The 19,239-nt window shown below is 42.9% G+C and overlaps 1 gene segment (V, D, J or C); it reads left to right on the top strand.

Moving 5' to 3' along the window:
• Positions 1 to 3,095: 3,095 nt before the first annotated feature.
• On the top strand, positions 3,096 to 18,542 carry LOC144480998 (Ig heavy chain C region-like). The segment is given in 5 exon segments: positions 3,096 to 3,210; positions 13,774 to 14,073; positions 14,581 to 14,895; positions 16,500 to 16,799; positions 17,941 to 18,542. Coding segments are annotated over 5 exon segments (1,326 nt in total).
• The last annotated feature ends 697 nt before the right edge of the window (positions 18,543 to 19,239 follow it).

Genomic DNA, 19,239 nt, shown 5'->3' with positions numbered 1-19,239 from the left:
TAACTTTGAGCATTTGACAGCAGCCTGGATTGCTGCCAAATACTGTGTGGGAAAGATTAGCGTGAACCTGAATGGACAAAATGGGATTCAGCCATTTAAACAATAAATGTTTCATTCGCACAAGAAAGACACATTTTAAATAGTAATCATTCTAATCAAATATTTTCATTCAATGTCCAGTTCATTATGTGAGTAAATAGTATCGCAAAACAATAAAGTGACCAGATGCTTTTTCATTTGTATATCTTCCAAGTAAATGCCTTTCCAATAATTATAATCTGTTCATTAACCACTTCATGAAATGCGAGAGAGAGACGTTGATGGTCCCAATTCCCCAGTCAATTGAGATCAGAGCAATGGCCAAAAATGCATCGAAATAATATTAAAATAACATCATAAAACTGAATATTCTGAACGTTCTGTATCTCATTTAAACAGCAGCGTCTCTTGTACCTGATTTACACCGTGTTCTATTGTACAGTATAATCTGATTCCTGTTATTGAAGAGTCCCTCTCATAGCTGCCAATGAGTGGAGAAATGATCAGTTCATAACCTGATTCAATGGAAGATAAAACATTTATTCTTGTGATATTGTGCAATGTGCCGCAAAGTCCTGATACCCTGTGTTCCCAATACCAATGAATATTAGACAGTCGGTGGCCAATAGAGTGAGCTGCAACGATTTGGATGCTGAAGGAGAACTTTAATGATCTCCGTGTCCGTTCCGAATCATTAACTTCTCTGTCAAAAATCGATGTTAATTTTATGTTTCTCTGGCAACTCACTATTTAATTATCAGGAGGGCGGGATTCTTATTATTTTCAAAGGGCTGTCTTCGAGATTGGGACAGTTTGACAAATATAAGGAGAAACATTGTATTGTGTGAGAGTTTCTTCTCATCTCCAAACCCAAATTGTACAGTGATAGCCATCCGCACTGTAAATAGAATCACTTTGTTCATCCCCCACATTTAGTTACAGAAATTGATAACAATTCTTCCGATAAAGTATGCTTTATTATTGTAATGTGACAGAGACCCGGAATTGTTGCAAAATAGACTGACGGTCTCTTTATATCCGAAAGCGTTATTTCATCATTTTTAGATTTGTGTCCTTGTTAGGGGCGTGGTAATAAATTCAGCATATTTACAATGGAATTAGTTATTTAAATAAAGAAATGATGAACTGCAATATCACCATCAGAAATAATGGAAACAATACAATGAACATACTCAGCCAAACTAATATCCCGACATGAATAAAATGTCAGTTTTAATAATAACCTATTGTAAATCTCGACTCCATTCTGTTGGGGGTGTGGAAGGTGGGACGTGGATCCTGTCGCCGCCTCCAGCAGGGAATCAACAGGCGGCGCCTGGAAAGCCGCCCCCTTCTGCCGGGTATTTAAATGCCGCTCACTGGGACCGGAATCCAACAGTCCGGGAGTTGGTTTGTTCACTGAGTTCCGGACACAACCATTTCCCCCAATTTACCAGAAGGATGAGGTCGGTGATTTGTCTCAGTTTGTTGCTGACTTTCTTATCCGGTGAGTAGGTTTTTATTGTCCAAGTCTCTCACTGTTGCTGTCTCAGTCTATCTCTATAATATTCCAGATTCAAAAATCAGTACCAGGATTAATCCTCGGGTTTCTTGATCTATTTTTACAGGTGTCCAGTCGGAGGTTGTGTTGACTCAGCCAGAGGCAAAGACCGGGCGTCCCGGAGGATCCCTGAGACTGACCTGTAAAACCAGCGGCTTCGATCTTGACAGCAGCGAAATGAGTTGGATCCGGCAGGTTCCCGGACAGGGGCTGGAGTGGCTGGTTAGCTACGAAGATTCATCCAACGAATATTACGCCTCCGGGATTCAGGGCCGATTCACTGCGTCCAAAGACCTTTCAAACAACATCTTCGCCTTGGACATGACGAGCCTGAAGACTGAAGACACGGCCATCTATTACTGTGCAGGAGACCACAGCGAGAGGAACCAGGGCTGCACCCGGACAAGAACAGCTCGTGAGGGAATTCAGCAACTTCCATCATAACCTGAAGGTCAGTATCTGTTTTAAATGTAATATGACCGACAGTGGTCAGAATCAAACCATAATCGTGTTTAAAAAGTAACAAAGAAAGCATTTAGCAGTAAAATTTGAAAAGTCACCGATATAACGGGGTGAGCTTTTCACTGACTTTATATTTATTGTCGTTTCAGCAAGTACAGCACTATCGTTTTAATATTTCTGATAGATTGTGTTATATAAACAGTTGCCTACATTTTAAATTAGAGCCGAACAAATGGTCCATTTGAAGTGAATATTGAGCGGCAGTACTGAACAGAATGAGTGCAGTTTTTGTACGGGTGTGTGTCGCAGTGATACGATGGGGTCACAGTGCTGAGCACAGCGACATCCTCATACAAAAACCTCAGAGAAGGACTTTGCTTAAATATGTGATCAGTGCCACTGCGGAATGCCAAACAAAATGAGGATTCAACAAAATAATAGGTAGAAGCAGCATTGTTTTTTAAAAGATATAAAATGCTTCAACTTTATTGTTATTTATTTACATGCTAAGTGTGAACGGAGAGTGTAAAAGTTTCTAATCCCCTTTATCAACATCATGACCAGTAAAAGTTGAAATATCTCACTGACTCACTCTTAAACGAGATGGAAACAGGCTTTTGAAATAGCAGTAAAATCAAATCTTTGTATTTTACAGTGAACAGCCTGCCGCAGTATTTGTCATGCTGTGTCTCACTGTGCCTGGATGGCACAGCAGTTACTGTCAATACAAAAACCCCTCAGCATTGATTGATTGAAGCTGGATCAGTGTCACTTTTAAATTCCAACTTTAATCACAATACAGTATTATTTTTGTCCAGCACTGACCACATGATAAGAATGAATATGGAAAATCTGTGATAATTACTCAATTATCAGTTGGTGTTTTCAATAACATATTCATGTGTTCCTCTGTGAAATATAAAACATTCGGGTCATTTATGAATGGAGAATGGTATCCAGAAATACAATGATAATTTAATGAACATTAATTGACTTTGTTTTTCCTCTGGTTTGTGAATATTTAAAATAATGTTGCTCTTGTGTCTATTTTGTGCAGGGACGGTTATTGTATGACACAACCCAGGGAATGTGACATTGTGACTACTTCGACTACTGGGGACAAGGAACCATGGTGACGGTGACTGCAGGTAAGAACCATGCACTTATTGAGAAACTGGTTTGCATGTGTCTTTGTTTTATATTTTTGCCTATACTAATAATCCATTTGTTTACTTAAATGTGGGTTTGGTGGATTCTCGATTGTGAATTTTTACAATGTTTCCCGTGATTCTGCTGCAAATGGGTTCTGGAATTCCGCTGTTTCTTGACAATCGGTGCTGCTGAGGGATTCAATCCCTAGTTGTTGTGCTTTTGTGTTTATCTGTTGAGTTACTGTGTGGCTGGGTTACTTTAAAAGCCTAACGTCTGTTCAACAATTCGGCGTTTCTGCAATGTTTATTCTCGGTGACATCTAGTGGCTGCGGGTTGTACAAGTGTTTGAAATCCAACCCAACATTTTTTTAAAATGCTAAAATTTCTATATTAATCCAGTGAACATATTCCACTCACTCACAATGCTGGTGCTGCTATGCAATATTTCTGTTTATTTTAAACATTAATTACTTTGGTGGTGGCGGATTGGCTGGAATATATATCAAAAATTTCTGTCAATGTTACATTTGATTCTGTTGAAAGAGTTTGTAGAATTGAGCTGCTTCTGCAGGAAGCAGGGTTCAGTCTCTCAGTGATGTGTTTCTCTGGTGAGGAAATTGTTTGTCTGGTCGACTTTGAATAAGTAAAATTTGTGAAATAGTTTGGTGCTTCTGCATTGTTTAAACTCGGTGACGCACGCTTTGTGATTGAATACGAACAGTCTGCGGGTTTGCAACTGCTTGACGCATGACTGCAGGCAGAAATCAGGCAGGCGTTGTTGTATTTGTATTTTTTAAATCTTAAGTGATAATTGCAGGTTAAACTAAACCACGGTTTACGCCGCTCGTTCAGAACATACTTTTTCACTGCATTCACAATTTGGGGTACCTGCAATGTTTCATCTCGGTGGCATTTGATGGCTGCAGCTTTTACCATCCAAATGTTTAAATATGTTTGAAATATGACCCAATATGAATAAAATGTGATAAAGTTTCAATACTAATTTGTTGAACACATTCCACATCCCCGCAATGCTATTGCTGTTGCTATTATTCCAGATTTCTGTTTAGTTTAATAACTGGTAAGGAGTTGGTTTGCTAGATTCGATATTGAGATTTTCTTGCATTGTTACATTTGATTCTGTTGAATGGACAATTGAACTGTTTGTCCGTGAAACGGATTCATTCCCTCATTGAAGTGTTTTGGTGTGTTTTTGCTGAAGAGATTCTGTGGTTCGATCACTATGAATGTTTAAAATGTGTAAAATGGTTTGGCGTTACGGCATTATTTCTGCATTGTTTCAACTCGGTGCCACTGAGCGGTTAGACGTCTTCTGGTTGAATGCAAACAATCTTTGAGTTTGAAAACCCTTGTAGGGAGAAAACAAGTAGGTTTTGGAAAAATAACTAAAATGAAGATATTCCAACATTTTTATAAATTTTAACTAAACCTTACAAATTAAAGTAAATCATGACTTACAACGCTCATTCGGACACGAAGTCGTTGTTGCAATCACAAACTTCTCATTAACAAGTTTAAAAGTAAAATTAATATAAAACAAACAATTATTAATCGGTAATATAACTCCATATTCACCCAAGATTATTTTATATTGATATAAATTAGCATTAATCCCCTTTAATAGTTCTGTTGTGCTTTTCACACAATTAACATGACCAGAAAATTTTCCAGACTGGAAATATTTTGTGATAATTCCAGAAACTATTTCAATGATAACATGCTGTTTCCACAGCAGCGCTCAGTTCAGCAATATACTTTGTATTAATCGTTATATCCCAGATTAAGTTCGCATTCACTGGAATACGAATTTTGCAGAGTAAGACGTTACTTTTTGGCAATTTTTGTATCCGCTTATTCACATTTTGTTTCTGTGCAGCCGCAACCAGATTATTAATTCCAAGTAATTTGTAATTGGATACCGAGATAGTTTATTACTAATCTCACCTCAAAATTTGTGAAATCGTTTGGTATTTCTCAATTGTTTCTGTATTGGTTCAACTGAGCGGTTACACGTTTTCTGGCTAAATGAAAATGAAAAAAAGAATTGAAAATTCTTGTGGGGATAAAGCAAACAGGTTTCGGAAAAATAAAATAAATATATGTTAGGGCATCTTATTCATGTTAACTGATGCTTACATATTAAAATAAATCATGAATTACAATTCTTACTGTGTCACTGTATCTCTGTTAGGGACATTACACGACCCTGATCTGTTATATTTGACGTGCTCATTTTCAGAAAAATACATTTTTGCCTAGTTTTTGGGATTTGAGACAGACAGGGAGAGACAGTTAAAAGGCGAAGGGAGTTTTGAAATGAACATCAGGTTAAGTTAAAATTTGTCTTGATTTGTTTTGTTGTTGTAATTTGACCTTTGATCAATTAGAATCAAACAGTTTGAATACACTTGACAGAGCGAACAGAGTTTTCTGACAGGTGGAATTCGCTGACACTGAAGTAATTGTTCATATGATTGTGTTTGTAGTAAATTGTCAACAGAAACTGACTAGAGATGGACAAGTTAATGCTTGAAATTCAAAAAGATTAATTTATATAAAATATAATAATATTATAAATATTATTAAAATAATATTAGCTCTGCACTTAATAATAACAGCATGTCTCCCATTACTGCTAAATACAGGATAAAATTATGGGAAGAATAAATGACAGAATAGAAGAATTGATTCTATCTGAAGCTTATGTTTAATTCTTATTAAATATTATAATGAAGAAAAGGTCTAGACTTATATTCTGCATCGTGTTTTAGTGTTACAGAGGATTTGAATCAATTGTCCTCTTTGTGTTTGCACTGTTTAATTCAGATCTTCTTTAATTCAACAATATGTTCAGTAATTAAGTTATATGGATGGTCGAAATTACTAAATCCAGGAAGCAGAATTATTGGTTTCAAACTGCCAGGCCGTTACACTCTGTACAAATTCAGGAGTATGCATTTTAACACGTTTGTAGATTATAATAAGACATTTGTAGTAAAAGTGAAAAAGTAAAATATTACAATGTGATTAGATTTAAGTAACTGAATGACAGATGTCTGAATGCTTCCATTCAGTAATTTGAAATTATTGTTTAAGATTGTCTAAGATTTAATTGTAACCCAATTATTTAACACTGTTGGAGGCAGAAGCATGTTGAATAATTGAAAACTCATTTTATTACAGAATACAAATGAGCTGACAGGAGAACTAACAGGCAATTAACAATAGCTTAAAATATGATATTGGTGCTGATTAAGTTAAAACAAAAGACCTTGAATATTGCACTGGCGTGCAAAATATCATCCGTTTTAGAGAACATTTAATTGTATCGAAAATGAATTCAGAAAAAAACATTACTTTACTCAGCTGTGCTCAGCTCAATAAAGTGCTTTGCTTTGATTATTTTGTTGATTACATTTAATTAAGAAATTAGTTCTAATCAGTAATGGTTTTCAATGTAAATGATTCCCGATTTGTTTACTTCTTACTGTGTCACTGCATCTCTGTTAGGGACATTGAACTGTCCTGAATCTGTTATTTTTGATTGCTCATTTTCAGCGAAATTACATTTTCACATAGTTTTCGAGAAGTGAGACAGAGAAATAATTAACAGTCGAAAGGAGTTTTGAAATGAATATCAGTTTAATTTAAAATAGATTATTGATTTTCTGTTGTTGTAAGTTGACCATTGATCAATTAGAATCCAACAGTTTGAATGAAATTGACAGATTGAACAGATCTATCTGCTGGGCACTCGATTGTTGCACCGTTTGTGTCTGTTCTGTTTCTGTGCGCGTGGTCACTGTGTTGGGACCAGGAATCTGTTTGACTGGCTATAAATCTTCTGGTTCCTTCTGCTGTATTTCAGGGAGTGAAATTTGATTTATTTCTTCAATACACTTGTATCTGTGAGAAATGTGACAGTTTGACTTGATGTTTGACTCGGCGTCTCAGAAATGAGATCCCCAAAGCATATTGCGACCATCAGACAGAGCAGAAACGTCAGACTGCAGAGGGAGAATTGGGTGATTTTTAACCAGTGATGTACCGGCCTTGAGAATGTTCGATGAACAAATGCAAAGTGAGATTTACTATATTGTGATCCGTACTATAGCAGTCCCTGACCTGTTTAGTATGACAGTTGAAGGGTCAAATTCATTTGCATCTTATTTTTAATTTTCTAAAGGCTCTTTTAGAGTCATTTCCTCGGCCAGAATTTTTAATCTTCCCTAATTGTTCCATGAGAAAGTGTTGCTATGAAGCATCGTTGAATAACTGCAGTCCATATGCTGCAGGCATCCGCCGTGCTGTTAGGCAGGAAGTTCCAGGATTTTGACCCAGCGACTGTGAAGGAACTGAGATATTGTTTCAAGTCAGGATGGTGTGTGTCTTGGAGGGGAGCTTGCAGGTGGTAGTGTTCATATGTGGCTGCTGCCCTTGTCCTGTTAGGATGCAAAGGCAGCGGGTTTGGACAGTGTTTTCTATGGAGCCTTAGTGAGTTGCTGCAGTGCATCTTGTATATTATACACACTGCTGTCACTGCTTGTTAGTGATGGAGAGAGTGAATAGGGTGAATGAGGGGGTTGGGTAATCTTGTGGGTGGCTTTGCCCTGGATTGTGTCAAATGTCCTGAGTTTTTACAAGTTTCGCTCATTGAGAAAAGAGGAAATTATTCAATTGCGACTGACTTGTGAAAGAGTTAAATGTTTTTCCAACCTTTGGCCCGCGGTCCGTATTGTGCTCACATGTCACTCCCACTTACTGTGTGAGTGGGTGAGTGTGTGTGGAGTGAGGGTGCTTTTCCAGACTAAATCAGCCAGATAGAGACTTACACACATCACACACTCTCACACACATAGATACACACATGCACACTCTCATATTCTCTCACACATGCACACACAAATACATACTCACACTTACTTTCTCTCTCATACGATCTCTCTCACACAGCCATACACATTCTCTCTCTCTCTCTCTCGCGTTGTACATACACTCTCTCAATACAAGTACGTACATACTCTCGCTCTCTCAATTAATCTCTCACACGCCCTTACACAAAAGCAATCACATCCCCACACACATTCTCTCTTACACGCAGACACATACTCTCACATAAGCACAGTCTCGCACACGCACTCTCACATGCACTCTCTCTCCCACACTCTGTCACACACGCTCAAGCTGTCTCACATTTATTCACACACACTCTCACAATTCCTCTTGCACACGCATCTCTCTCTCACATACACACGCACATATTCCTATCTCTCTTGCACACACTATCTCACACCTGTACATTCTTCCTTTCACACACTGGCTCTCTCACAAATACTCTCTCACAAACATAGACACATGCACACACTCTAACACGCACTCTTACACACAGACACAGTCTCTCAAATAAGCACAGTCTCGTGCACACATTCTCCCTCACACACACACACATGCACTATCCCTCTCACATTCACTCTTCCGTATACTCTCACTCCATCTCACACTCATTCATATGCTCCCTCTCTCATGCGAATAGTTGCGCACGCATTCTCTCACACAGGCACATATTTCTCTCTCTTTCACACGCTCACTCCCTTATACATTATCTCACACATGCAAAACCTTGCTCTCAAACACTGTCTCTCACAAACACCCTCTCTCTGACACGCACACAGTCTCTCCGTCTCTCACACACGAACACACATGTATACACAATGTATCTCTCTTAAACACTCCACCTATCACAGACACATGTTCTCTCAACAGTTACTTCATTCACACACACTCACGCATCCACTCTGTCTAATTTTCACACTTTCTCTCGCTCACACACACTCTCCCCGCCCCTCCACACACACACACACACACACATACTTTGAAGAACAGAGACACACTCTCACACACATAAAGACACACACACTATCTCTCACACACACATTCTTTCTCTCATGCACACTCTCTCCTCTTGCACACACAGACCACTGTCTCACACACGTGCAAAAGCATTCATGTGTCTCACACACTCTCACACACGTAAACCACACACAAAGTCTCTCTCTCACACACAAAAACTGTCTCCCTCTCTCACACACACATACATACACACGCACACACACACATACACACACATACACACGCAGACACACACACATTGCTTCTATCTCCCACACACATTGCACACATCTTTCTCACTCAGACGCAATACCATGCACACCTTCAGACACTGATGAACATATTATTTTACTTTCCAATCGGCACTCCCTCTCACACATACTGTCTTTCACATGAACACAACACTCTCTCCCACACACATACCCTCCCTCTCAGGCACACACATTCTCTTTCACAGACACCCTGTATCTCATACGGACACACTCCTTTTCACATAAACACACACTCAATCACACACAGAAGTACTCTTTCACACAGACTCCTACTCTCCCCGCCCCTCCGCACACACACACTTTCAGAAGAGATACACTCTCACACACAAAGAATAACTCTTCAAACACACATTCTCTCTCTCCCACACACATTGTCTCACACACCCTTTCTCTCACGTACACTCTCCCCTCTTGCACACGCAGCCCACTATGTCACACACGTGCAAACGCAGTTTATCACACACAGGCACATTTACACACACATCGAGTCTGCACCAACAGCAATCCCACCCAAGCCCTATCCCCATAACCACATGCATTTACCCTAACTAGTCCCCGTGACACTAAGGGGCAATTTAGAACGGCCAATTCACCTAAACCGCACATCTTTGGATTGTGGGAGGAAACCAGAGCACCCGAATGAAACCCAAGCAGACACGGGGTGAACTTGCAAACTCCACACAGACAGTGACCCAAGTCGGGAATCGAACCCGAGTCCGTGGCGCTGTGAGGCAGCAGCGCTAATCACGGTGCCTCCGTGCCACCCCGGTAGCATTTGAATGAGTGTGGGATCGAGAAGCCCGAGTAAAACTCAAGTGAATAAGAATCGGGGGGAAATTCTTCTCTGTTTCGAGTCATACTTAACACAAAGCAAGATGGTATTGGTTGTTGGAGGTCAAACATCTAAGTTCAGACATCACTGCAGGAGTTCGGCAGGGAACGGTTCTGGGAGTAACAATCTTCTACTGCTTCATCAATGACATTCCATCCAACATGAGGTCAGAAGTAGGAATTTCCATGTGTTACACCGGACACAAAGGCACAATAAATAAGAAGGGACCTGGCCGAGACTAAGGCCGCCTGACTCCCCAATACTGGTGTAGAGTTGGTGTTTGATTCCTGTGCGGCCCATTTTAACTTTACTGTGAGCTTCCCTTCCAGCTCCCTCAGTCTGTCTATCTGTTCACTGACACGGGTTTCTTAAAGTAAGGCACAGACATTAAAGCAGCTGCTCAGTGATCTACACTGCTGCCTGACTTTAGACAGCTCTGTTACTGAAAGCTGATCAATGTGGAGAATCGGGACAAAATCGATGGAGAGGAAATGGAGGAGGTGGAGCTCCTGGAGCCGAATGGAGCAGTCCCCGACTCGGCTGTGGACAACAGGCAATGGAAAGCTGAGACTGAGCGGAAAATCATCCAGAGAATCATCCTGATAATGGGACCAGAGTAATTGTGAATGATCACTGACCCACTCTCACTGACCCACCCCACTTATTGGCCCTCACTGAATCACTCACTCTCACTCACTTACCCCCACTCATTCCTACTCACTCACCATCGTTCACCCTCACACACTCACCCGCACTCACCTACCCTCGCTCGCTCACACGCTCACTCACTCACCTTCACTCACACTCACTCACCCACATTCACTCTTTCGTGCAAACTAACTAACCCCCACTCACCCAATCTCACTTATTCTCACTCACAATCACTCATCCTACTCAGCCTCGCTCACACAGTCATTTTCACTGCCATTGACCCTGATACCCTCACTCACTCACATACCCTAAATCAACCTTACCCACACAGCATAATTCACACTCACTTAGTCACTCACTCACCTCACTCACCCCACTCACCCCCACTCACTCATACAACCTCACTCATTCACCCTCACTCACTTACCCAACCTCACTCATGCTAGCTGACACTGACACTCACTCACATGCGCTCATCCTCAATCAACTTCACTCACTCAGCCTCACTCACACTCACTAACTGTCTCTCACCCTCACTCATTCACCCTGACTCACCCACTCCCACGCACTCACTGGCTCACCATCATTTAATTAGCCTCATTCAATTATCCTCACTCCCTCAGCTACCCTCACTCACTCACGCACCCTCACTCACCCACCCTTACTCAACCTCACTCACTCACACTCACTCACTCACACTCACACCCACCCTCATCAACTTATCTTCACTCCCCCTAACTCACTCACCCTAACTCACTCCCCCTAACTCACTCCCCCTAACTCACTCCCCCTAACTCACTCCCCCTAACTCACTCGCCCTAACTCACTCCCCCTAACTCACTCACCCTAACTCACTCCCCCTAACTCACTCACCCTAACTCACTCCCCCTAACTCACTCCCCCTAGCTCACTCCCCCTAACTCACTCCCCCTAACTCACTCCCCCTAACTCACTCCCCCTAACTCACTCACCCTAACTCACTCCCCCTAACTCACTCACCCTAACTCACTCGCCCTAACTCACTCCCCCTAACTCACTCCCCCTAACTCACTCCCCCTAACTCACTCACCTTAACTCACTCCCCCTAACTCACTCACCCTAACTCACTCCCCCTAACTCACTCCCCCTAACTCACTCACCCTAACTCACTCACGCAGACGCATGCACATTCACTCACTCTCTCACATCCTGAAGCGAGGTCTGAAGACGGTGTGATGCCCAACTTCAGGAGCATGCCAATGGAGTGGAGAGAGCTGTAGGGAAGCGCGGGGGCTCGGGCCAGGGAAAATGGCAAGGAGCTACGTGAAAGGGCAGATAGCTGGGGAAAGAGCAGAGAGCCGGGGGAAAGGGAAGACAGCAGTAGGGAAGGGCAGGGAGATGGGAGAAAGTGCAGAGATTCAGGGGAAATGGCAGAGAGCTGGGGAAAGGACAGGGAGATGGGGAAAAGGGAAGAGAGCCGGGGAAAGAACAGAAAGCCAGGGGAAAGGGCAGAGAGCCGAGGGAAAGGGCAGAGAGCCGGGAGAAGGAGCAGACAGCCGGCGAAAAGAACAGGGAGACGGGGAAAAGGGCACACATTCGGGGGGAAGAGTAGAATGTCGGGAGAAAAGGTAGAGAGTCGGAGCAAAAGGCAGAGAGCCGGGGGACAGGGCAGCGAACAGGGTGGAAGGGCATAGAGATGAGGGAAGGGCAGCGATCCGGAAGAAAGGGCATAAAGGTGGTGGGAAGGACAGACAACCGGGCAATGGCAGAATGACGGAGGTAATTGCGGAAAGCCGCGCGAAACTACAGAGAGTGGGATGGGGAGGGGGGGAGGGGGGAGGGGGGCACAGAGTGTTGGAAAAGGGCAAGGAACAGGAGGAAACGACAGTGAGTCGGGAGAAAGTCTAGAGGGTTGGGGGAAACATAAAAGCAGAGAGAGGGGATGGGTCTGAAATTGCAGAGAGCCAGGATAAAGGGTAGGGAGGGAGCATAGAGAGCCGGGGACAAGTGAAAAAAGCCGGAAGAAAGGGCAGAGAATCGGAAGAAAGGACAGAGAGCTGGGGGAAAGCATAGAGGGGGTGAGAACGTGTGGACAGACATGAAAGAGCAGATAGAGAGATGGAGGAAAGCGTCAGAAGCCGGTGGAAAGTAGAGAAAGCTGAAGGATCGAGCAGAGAGTCAGGAAAGAGTAGACAGCTGGTCATTGGGCTGAAGGGAGGGGTTGGAATATGGAGTTTACACCCACAATCAGTTCACCCATGATGTCACTGAATGGAGGAGGAGGCTTGAGGAAGCGAATGGCCTATTCCTACTATTAATGCATGATCCGAAGATTAGAGAATGTTGCAAGCATTTGAGTTGGTATTCATTTGAGAGTTTTATGGTGATTACATTAGTATTCATCCTGAAGGTATTATTGAAGCAAAGTCACTATTCTTTGTTTGGGGGTTTTGGAGATTGGTGGGAGGCGGGCGGTTGGGATGTTTGGTGGAAATGAGGTGGAGAGTGTTGAGAGCATCAGCCAGTTTGAACACCAGCAATTCCCAAAACTGCTAAGAAATGAATGAAGAGACAATTTCCTCATCACAAGGTGCTGTTGATTGAGAAATAAATGGTGGCTGCAAGAATAGAGAAAATCATCTGCTTTTCTCCTTTGATCCAGTGCAATTTATGTCATTCAGATAACATCAAAATGTTTTTTTTCCAGTGTGACAGAGACGGAGAAAGAGATTTGAGTTCCTACAGAGGGAACAGATATCCTAAATCATAGAACTAATCGAATCTTAAATGTGGTGTCGGTTTTATTGGGAAATATTAGGATAGGTTCATAATTCTGGTCAAAATTTTAAATGTCTGATGGCTTAAAGAACACAATTAACAGTGTCTAACTTTTTCAATCGACCATTCTTTCTCAGCGACACCGTCTCCGCCCATTCTCTACAGCCTGGTCTCCTCCTGTCAGCAACACAACACTGACGGCTCCGTCACCTACGGATGTTTGGCAATGGACTACTCCCCAGAAATCACCAGTCTGACCTGGAAGAAAAATGGGCAGCCGATCAACACTGGGTTTAAGACTTACCCGTCAGTGAGAAACACGAAGGGAACCTATACCCTGAGCAGCCAGTTAACCATCACCGAGTCAGAGGGAGAATGCAGCAAAATCGACTGTGAGGTTCGACACAGCGACTCAGTCAAGAGCATTGAAATGCCATGTAAGTGTTGTGCAGCTTGTGTAAAACAGAAACGCTGTGGTTAACCTGTGTAAGGCCTTGGTTATAACTCACATAAAGAGATGTGCATAATCCGGACCCTGGATTGTCCCGGTTCATGTCCATTGACTGCAAATGAGCCTTTTTCCTCTGATGGAGAAATCCAGCACGAGGGGGCATGGCTTTAAATTGAGGGGGGGTAGTTATAGAACCGATGTCAGGGGTAGGTTCTTTACCCAGAGGGTGGTGAGGGATTGGAATGCCCTGCCAGCATCAGTAGTAAATGCGCCTAGTTTGGGGGCGTTTAAGAGATCCGTAGATAGGTTCATGGACGAAAAGAAATTGGTTTAGATTGGAGGGTCACAGTTTTTTTTTAACTGGTCGGTGCAACATCGTGGGCCGAAGGGCCTGTTCTGCGCTGTAATGTTCTATGTTCTATGTTCTAATGTAGACAGAAGTTTGATTGATCAACATCTTCTGTAGGAAATAACTAATATGTGTTTTCTCAAGGTCCTGAAGGTGGCATCCCTCCAACCGTTATCCTCACCGTGAGTTCCAGTGAAGAAATCACAAGTAGCAAATTTGCATTCATCGTCTGTTCAATCGTCGATTTCCAGGCACAGTCAATGACGGTGAAGTGGCTGAAGAATGGACAACCCATGGATTCAGGAATTGTCACCTCTCCCGTCTGTGAAGTGAACGGGAGCTTCTCGGCGAGCAGTCGGCTGACAGTCTCCGCTGGGGAATGGTTCAGCAAAGCGGTCTATACCTGCCAGGTCACTCATCAAGGATTCACCCAGAGTCAGAACATCACCGGATCTCTGGGTAAGAGATGCAAACCGAGGGAGGAATTGATCATTTTACGCTCTGATTTTAATAAAAATCAAGAATTATTAAAGTCAGTACATAGCAGCGGACAACTTTTAATTTACTGCCATGTATTTGCTTCTGTGTAAGAGCTGCATTAGGATTGCTCACCATTCAGGATTTCATCAGAACGTTTCCCTCTACTTTGATCTCATATAGTGAGTGAGGTGGACTTTATATCAGCGTTTACTGAGCTGATAGTATTTGGGGAAACGATAGGTGTCTAGTAGTGATCGTGGTTTGCCTCAGTGATCAGAGTTGGGACGCAATTGTTTACAAAGATGATTTGGAGTTGGGGACCAAGTATAGTGTGTACAAGTTCGCAGATGACATTAAGATGAATGGTAGAGCAAAGGGTGCAGAGGACACTGAAAGTCTGCAAAGGGATATAGATAGTTTCAGTGAGTGGGCAAGGGCAAGGGAGTACAATGTTGGTAGGAATAGCAGCAAAATTGACTATTAATTCCGGGGTGAAAATTGCTGCATTCGGCTGTGCAGAGGGATCTGGGTGTCCTTGTGCATGAATCTCAAAATGTTGGTTTGTAGGTGCAGCAGTAATTAAGAAGGCAAATGGAATTTTGTCCTTTATTGCTGGAGGGATGGAATTTAGAAACAGGGAGGTTATGGTGCAGCTGTAAAAAGTTCAGCTTATAAATTGAGGCAACAGCTGTAGTATTGTGTACAACGTTAGGCTCCTTACTTGAGAAAGGATAAACCGGCACTGCAGGGGGTGCCGAGAAGTCACTAGGTTGATTGCGGAGTTGGGAGTGTTGGCTTATGCGGAGAAATTGTGTGGACTGGGACTATACCCATTGGAATTCAGAAGAATGAGGGGGGATCTTTTAGAAACATGTAAGACCATGAAGGGGTAGAAAAGAAAGCAGCAGGAGGTGGTTTCCACTGGAGTGTGAAACTAGAACGAGGGGGCATATCCTCAAAATAAGGCGGGGAGGGGGGGGGCGATATCTGCTTGAGTTAAGGACGAACTTCTTCATCCAAAGGGTTGTGAATCTATGGAATTTCCTGCCCAGTTAAGCAGTTGAGGCGACCTTGCTGAATATTTTAAAGGCAAAAATAGATAGCTTTTTGAACAGTAAATGAATTAAGGGTTATGATGAGCGGGCGGGTGAGTGGATCTGAGTGCACGAAAATATCAGCCATGTTCTTATTGAATGGCGGAGTAGACTCGAGGAGCCAGATGGTCTACTGCTGCTCCTAGTTCTTATATTCATATGTTAACAGCTTCAAGGTATTGTGCTCGAAAGTGCACCCACCCTATTTATAAATCAGCGTTCAGTATTGCCTTCCTGATGTCAGGAATGATATATTTATACAGGGATTGCTGCAATGCTGATTCATTACAATAACGTCTGGAGTAATCGATTTTACTGAATAGTTTTCGCAGACCAACCTGGCTTTCCATTCAGTATAGACGATTAAAGACGACATCTCGAGGTTGATATCCCGAAGTTTTTTTATACTACATCAGAAAGTGAAGGCTGAATACTGCTGTCTTGATTCTGAAGATGAAACTTAGGTTCATTTTCATTTCTGCTTCACAGATTCTCCCACATGCACCAATTCCAGGATCACTCTCCTGCCTCCTCCCATAGAACAGGTCCTACTGGAGGCGACCGTGACCTTAACATGTGTCATTTCTAACGCTTACGCTGGATTCAACATGTCCTGGAGCCAAGGAAAGAAACCTTTAAAATCAGAGATTGTCGAGAAACATTCAGGCAGTGTAGTCAGCAAATTAAACATCTCGACACAAGCCTGGCAGAGTGGGGACGTGTTCGAATGTGTGGCGAGCAATGAGGATCAGCCAACTCCTTTAAGACTATCTATCCACAAGGAAGAAGGTGAGCGGCCAGACTGAAACAATAAATGAGTCATTGTGTATATTTCCAGTGTAAGTGGTTGAGTCAATCTTTGCTATTCGGTGTATTAATCGCCTTCTCATAGAAACCCTACAGTGCAGAAGGAGGCCATTTGGCCCATCGAGTCTGCACCGACCACAATCCCACCCAGGCCCTACCCCCACATATTGTACCCGCTAATCTCACTAACCTACACATCTCAGGACTCTCAGGGGCAATTTTTAACCTGGCCAATCAACCTAACCCGCACATCTTTGGACTGTGGGAGGAAACCGGAGCAAACCCACGCAGACACGAGGAGAATGTGCAAACTCCACACAGACAGTGACCCAAGCCGGGAATCGAACCCAGGTCCCTGGAGCTGTGAAGCAGCAGTGCTAACTATTGTGCTACCGTGCCGCCCCTGATTGATAGTTTTAGTAACTAAACACTCTGGGTCTGTAGATAATAAATTCGATGTGAGAAGTGAAAAGTAGATGAAGTAACAATGATTAGAAGACAACGCTTAGATGGAGTAAGAAGGGAGGAGGGACGTGATTTGAACTTTAGCAGCAAAACAGACCAGTTCAGCTGAATGGCCTCTTTCTGTGCTGTAAGCTTGAAGTAACTTTCTAGTTCAGACAGAAATGTTCACCAATAAATGGATCGTAACCATCTCTGCTCCGAACTGAAAAATTGGGCAAATCCCAAAATGAAAATTGGAAACCTTTAAAAGTCAGCATCAAATACGCTTTTCTCGATCGGGTAGATAATTAAGAAACATCTCCCCTTCGTGGAAGGGTCAACAACCAGATGATATAGATTTAAGAGAAGGAACGGCATTTGTGGAGAACCTTTTTCACCCAGAGGGTGTTTTGAATGTGCAACTCAATGCCTGAAAGGTTGGAAGGGGCAGGAACCTTCACAGCATTTAAGAAACATTTAAATGAGTCCTTGAAACACCAATGCATCCAAGGCTATGGATCAAGTGCTGGATAATGGAATTAAAATAGATTGGTGTTTCATGGCCAGCGCAGTCACATTGGGCTGAAGGGCCTCTTTTCGTGCTGTAAAACTCTATGACCTGGAGTATCCAGGAGTTCCATTCCCTCCGAAACTGACGCATGTTGTACATTTTCTACAGTTAAAAATCCACAGGAACCCTCCGTTTCTGTCCTCCTGCCCTCGGCGGAAGACGTCTCCGCTCAGAGATTCATCTCCCTCAGCTGTTTAGTGAGAGGTTTCTCCCCCCGAGAGATCTTCGTCAAGTGGACCATCAATGACAAGCCGGTGAATCCCGGGAACTACAGGAACACAGAGGTGGTGGCGGAGAACGGCAATGGCTCCTTCTTCATGTACAGCCTGTTATCCATTGCAGCGGAGGAGTGGGCCAGTGGCGCTTCTTACTCATGTGTGGTGGGACATGAAGCCATCCCCTTGAAGATCATCAACAGAACGGTTGACAAATCCAGCGGTAAACCCAGTTTTGTGAACATTTCTCTTGCACTGATGGATACCGTTAATTCATGTCAATGAGAATCATACATTTATATTCGACACTTCAATAAAAATAATAAAAGCCTTTTCGTCCAATGATGAATGAAAATAACCAATCGCTTAATTGATTGTTTTCCAGTTTTACTTCTTTTAGGTCTCTTTGGTTTGGGTCTCATATTTACAAGTCTTGTAGAATCAGTGCTCCCATATCAGTGACACGCACCCTGGGTTAGAGACAGACTGGAGCATATTCATTACCAAACTCTGAAAAATAGCTTCACCAACCTTCCTGCTGCTGGGGAGAAATCCAACGAATGAATATTTCAGATAAACAAATACGCATATTTAGATCTTGGTATTCCTGCTTCCCTCATTGTCCATCCCATTAACATTGATGTCAGCTTTAAGTTGCTGACTACATCCACTCGGAACTGAAGTGAGGGTCACACACAGACATAGAGCAGCAATCCCCCATCAGAGAGAGGGGGGATTGAAATTGTTAACACACTGGATTCCCACTCCTCCAGCAAAGAGAGGGGAGGGGCATTAGGTAATCCACAGTAATCCCACTGTCCCAGCAAAGTGAGGGGGTTGGAGCATTGGATAATCCACTTTACCCACACTCCACCAACAATGAGAGTGGGAGTGGCATTAGATAAACCATTGTACCCTCCCTTCGCAACAAAGAGGAGTAGTTAATCCACTGTATCAGCACTCACCCCAAAAAGAGGGGGAAGAACATTAATTAATGTACTCTACCCCCAATTTCCCAGTAAAGAGAGGAAGAGGGGAGTGTAGTTAATTCACTGTACCCCCACATCCCCAACAAAGTGAGGGGGAGGGGCAGTAGTGAACCCACTGTAGCTACAGCTCCTCAGCAGAGAAAACCAAAATGGAAAGTGCTCAGTCCATAGGAGAGAACGAAACGATGAACTCACAATGCTCC

This window comes from Mustelus asterias, chromosome 30, assembly GCF_964213995.1.
Source record: "Mustelus asterias chromosome 30, sMusAst1.hap1.1, whole genome shotgun sequence".
In the NCBI taxonomy this organism is placed as follows: Eukaryota; Metazoa; Chordata; class Chondrichthyes; order Carcharhiniformes; family Triakidae; genus Mustelus; species Mustelus asterias.
The sequence above is the reverse complement of the archived record's forward strand: the minus strand, read 5'-3'. Positions and strand labels throughout refer to the sequence as shown.